At 32.4% G+C, this 4,886-nt stretch overlaps 1 protein-coding gene across 1 annotated transcript; it reads right to left on the reverse strand.

The window, feature by feature from the left end:
- Window positions 1-2,457: 2,457 nt before the first annotated feature.
- LOC129892628 (uncharacterized) lies at window positions 2,458-4,178 on the reverse strand. The gene is made up of 3 exons (XM_055968208.1): window positions 3,302-4,178; window positions 3,091-3,216; window positions 2,458-2,993 (listed from the first exon to the last, which is right to left on the reverse strand). Exons 1-3 carry the CDS (start codon window positions 3,938-3,940, stop codon window positions 2,676-2,678), a joined length of 1,083 nt encoding a protein of 360 aa, XP_055824183.1. The 5' UTR covers window positions 3,941-4,178; the 3' UTR covers window positions 2,458-2,675.
- Window positions 4,179-4,886: the final 708 nt, after the last annotated feature.

Genomic DNA, 4,886 nt, shown 5'->3' on the forward strand with positions numbered 1-4,886 from the left:
TTCAAGAGAAAATGTTTTTAAATTGGATACCAAAACACCCTTAATGTATCCACTTGTACTCTTCTTAATGATTTAAACCTTTCTAAAAGAAAAAATTACTAAAGAAATCAAGTTTTCTGTATTTTCACTTAACAATCGCAAAACTTAATTAAAAAGATTGCGCAAATCAAAAGTTGACAACTAATATTGAATGAATGGAAGAAATGAAAATAATGTGTAGGAAAGATCTTAAATGTTAAGGAAAATGTAACATTGTAGTGCAACTCTCACCCAAAAAAAAAATAAAAATTTAGATGATCAACTAACCGAATTACTAAAATTTATCATGAAACCTGAATTAGAAGGAGATCAATACAAATATCAAATATGAAGTGAGTACTGAAAAAGCTTTAGCAGCCCTAAGTTTTAGTGAGAGTCTCTTTCTCACACAAACACACTGCATATTAACAACACTCGTTACATGCATGAGTAGTGGCGGATCCAGGATTTTAATTAAGGAGGTTCGGAAAAAAATATAGTGTTTAAGATTTGAATTTGGAACGTCATGGCTAGTTTTGAACCCATCAACCACTAAGTCAATCTCTAATATTATATTCAAGAGGTTCAAACTTAATATATAGACATAAAAAAAATTAAAAATAGATTTTTAAAATATTTTTTTATCGAGGGGTTCCCCTGTGCATGAGGGTACTTGAGGGCAGGAAAAAAATAAAGAAGCAGAGCCACAAATTAAAGCAGCTAGCTAGCATGCAGGTAGCAGCGTGCAGTAGCCACATCGATCTACTACTACAATGAGCCACCAGTTGAAGCTGATATATACACTACACTTACACTACTTTCATGGATATACATATATACGGTCTACTGACTACCTATTATTGTCTCTTTTCCCTTCCTTTTTTGTACTCTCACTTTTTACACTCTCATAAACCATGCCTTCTTTTCGATTATCTGTCTCAATTTATGCGATATTTTTTGAATTTCTAGAGTCAAATCTTTTGATTTTGATCATGAATTTAAACATAAAATTTACATATTTGAAAATTATATAAATTGTATTATAATTTAAAAGACATGAAAAGATTGATGTAAATAATTTACATACTCCTTTTTTTCATACATTTTTTAGAGACTGCCATAAAGCACTTTTTTTTTTTTAAGTATCTGATCAGTGTATTGCTTAACTCCCACAAGCAGATACTCTTCAATAGCATTCCTTTGTGGTTTAATTAGTGGTTACCCCTTTTAAGGAAATATACGAACTCTCTCCTTTGGAAAAAATTTATTACCTATACCCCCTTAATTAATTACACCCCCATCCCATAATAGCTTGATAGGGTTTTGGTTGATTATGCTTGCACTGGGAACTTCCACTGAAAATACTCAATAAGCTTAGTTTTTGTATAAAATAGCCTAGGCTGTCGCCTTGAAACTTTATTAGGCTTACAGGCACAACAGATCAAGACTTAGAGACAGGAAGGAGTTTATAGATTTTAGATTCTAGAAAAGGTAGGTTTTGGATGAGTTATTTGTATATATTATAATCGTGATCTTCAGGTCAGCTGAGTCATCAAAACTAATTTTATGGGACATGAGAGGTGAAATCAGGATTTGTGGTTTATGAGTTTGGAATTCTAATTTTTAAAACTAAGTTACTTATGAGGATTTATTGGGATGGCTCAAAGACTTATTCGTTATTTTCCTCAAAGGCGAATACAATGTAATTTGCTTTGGATTATGAGAGAGTTAGACAATGGGGATGAAAGATTTGTGAGGAAGAATCAATGGTCAATGATTCTACAACTGCAACAACACTTATTGAATATACTCCTCTACAACCAGCTGCCTACTTAATTACACTTCCGGCATGGCATTGATTTGTATACATTCAATGAATATCTTAAGAGAAATACAAAATTTGTACATATTAAATCTTCATATTAAACACACAAATTTTGGATCAAATTAATAAGCTAATTATCCCCAAGCAAAACTGTAGCTCCGCACCTAAACCAAGTCGGACGGAAGAAAAGAAGATTTGAAAAAGGGCGTCGGTGTTCCATTTGATAGATTTAACTTTTGGATGGCGCAACCAAAATGTATATTTATACGATTTAATTGTCAAATTAGCTCATAGTTTCACAATTAAAGAAATTAAGTAAATGAGTATACTTATTCAACTCGCTTGGCAAACGGTGTGATTGCTGGTTAAACCCATATAAATCCGTAAAAACTTCTAACCCAAACATACAATAGTTTGTAGTGGTTTAAATATATTGTCAAACAATTGATTTTGAATAGGGAACTTTACGTTTAAAAAATCTAAGATTTGGTGTTTGAAACAATTGATCATGAACTTCAAAAGGAAGCAAAATATATATAACAGTAAATATAAATCATAAGATCTGGAAAAAAAAAATGAAGCATCTACATCTCACTGACACACAATCCCAATAGTAGAGAGAAAGAGATATAGATATAATAAAAACCCAGAAAATGTATTGTTCCATTTTGGAGAGGTAATAACAACAAGTAGCTAACCAAAAGGGTAAATAAAAAGTAGTGTTTGGGTCTTTGATCAGATAAATTTTCACACAAGTGTGAAAAGACAAAATTCAGAGAAATTAATTAAACCATATACTTTTTCAAATGATTCTGTAGAAAGAAAAAAAAAACTAACAAGAAAGCTTCAGTGAGAGATCAATAGAACTGGTAGGTGTAGTAGTAGTGTCTGCAGCCCAAGATATTGTAGTGACAGAAGAAGCTTCACCATTAATATTATTGCCCGCTGCTGCTGCTGCAACTGAAGAAGATTCTGGTGAACTATAAGCACTCATCATCCTTGCTTCTTTCTCGAAACAACTTGTGTAATTATTAGTGCTTCTGCTGCCAGTTTTTGATGGAAAAAAATCATACTCCATCACAACTGCTCCTTCCTCCGATGACAACGCCGATGAACTTCCCTTTCTATGGATTGCCACTATCTCTACGCCCTACAAATCAGTTAGTAATTTTCAATTTTTCAACGGATAATGCGAAGAATTGAATAACAAGGTTGGAAAAAATTAGGGCTAACTGCATTTTTTTTACCTTTTCTAGATGGGTAGGTAAAGAGTATGGATGAAGCAAAGATGGCTTTGTTGCAGAATCTTCATTTTCTCTGATCATGTCTTCCATATGGATGCTAATTTCTTCTCCATTGATCATGCGTTTCTTCTGATGAGTACGGGGAAGATAAATGTGAACAAATTTACAAAAATTATAAATTAAATCAAACTTTAAATGTAAAAATCGCTCATACTTTGTTGCATGATCGGCACCGATCGGAGAAACATGAGTTGTTGCTGCTAAACAAATTTGGCACTGAATACAGCTCCTTCGATTTCTCTGTACTGGGCTTAGAAGTTGCGAATCCGTAGAGACCCATTGGAGATTGAAACTGATGATCATGAGAAGAAATCATCAACTGATTTGTACTAGTAGATCCAATAAACCCAGTATTTACAACCTTTTGTTGCATAAAGAAATCATTAGGGTTTACTGGACACAATTTGGGGAACTGAAGTACTGGTGAAGAGTTCAAAATGGAATTACTATAAATTCCGGGAGGATCAGCTGAAGCAGTAGCGATAGCAGCACTAGCACTAGTACTACCGCCGCCGGTAAATGCTGAAAGAGGAGGAGTAAAATTGGGGAAATTTTTATTAGAGTAGTACTGATGGTGATGACCGACATGGATGGTACTGTTTTTGATCTGATCTTGTACACGAAGACGTTCGAGTTGTTCAACTCCCATGCCTCTTTGTGGTACTTTCTTCTTCTTCTGGCCAATTTTACCAGACCTTCTACGCCCCGTAGAAGTCTGGTTCATTGCTTTTGCTTGCTGTGTTTGATGATTTTCTGGGTTATGATTCGAAGGAAACTGAAGAGAAGTAGCCATTTTCAATGGAACAGTAGTTGAAGTTTTGTGAGTTGGTTGGGTTTGGGGGGGGGGGGAGGGGAGGAAGTAAGAAAGGTGTTTCTGGTGCAGAGCAAAAACACCAGAGAGACTACAGATGAGAAATGCAACAGAACATGGTCTGGCTAGCTATGGTGTTTTTATCTGTTAGTGATCTTGTTGTCTTTTATACACACAAAATATGTGATATTTTCTATTTCTTTTTTTTTTTACACTGAGCAGAACTGGAAAAGTGGTATATAGACTATAGTACAATATATATACAATATAGATTAACAGTTATTTCTGGTGGTTTCAAGTTCTTTTATTTGAATTTAAGAAACATATATACATCTTAAAATTATAGTAATAAATTTTAAATACATTTTTTAAAAGTTTTTAAATCTCACATTTTTAAAGAGATACTTGTAGAGATATTAAGGATGTATAAAATTTAATTAATATCTTTTATTTATGAGTTTAAGGGTTGTATGATCAGTGTAAAAAAAAAAAGAATTATACTATTATTAGATTATTCGAAGATATCTACTGTTAACCCTTAAATGTTGGATTTGTAAGTATTTAATTCGCATGCTACCATATATAAAGATGATCTAATGGCATAAAAAATTCTTAGTTCTTACGCTGATCATATATATAATTTAAACTGTTTTATTTATGTATGTATGATCATTAATTATTGAACGAGCTAACATTTCTAGATAGTTCCTAATTTTAAAAATATTTTAGAATATGACCACCTCTTAATAATTTACCGGTGTCAATGTACATTATTTTTTTAAAAAAATATCAATGAAATATTTATGAATGATTAGATGAGAAAATTAATATGCGATATATAATACCCATGCATGTTGATACAATTTTTTCACCATGTTTGATATAAATCTTTTGCCTGATATAACAATTATAGCTATATTTCATAAAT

This window comes from Solanum dulcamara, chromosome 6, assembly GCF_947179165.1.
Source record: "Solanum dulcamara chromosome 6, daSolDulc1.2, whole genome shotgun sequence".
NCBI classification, from domain to species: Eukaryota; Viridiplantae; Streptophyta; class Magnoliopsida; order Solanales; family Solanaceae; genus Solanum; species Solanum dulcamara.

Coding starts and splice junctions, on each gene's coding strand:
- LOC129892628 (XM_055968208.1), bottom strand. CDS start 3,940: ATGGCTACTTCTCTTCAGTTTCCTTCGAATCATAACCCAGAAAATCAT. Junction 3,217..3,301: donor GGTGCCGATCATGCAACAAA/GTATGAGCGATT, acceptor CGTACTCATCAG/AAGAAACGCATGATCAATGG. Junction 2,994..3,090: donor TACCTACCCATCTAGAAAAG/GTAAAAAAAATG, acceptor ACTGATTTGTAG/GGCGTAGAGATAGTGGCAAT.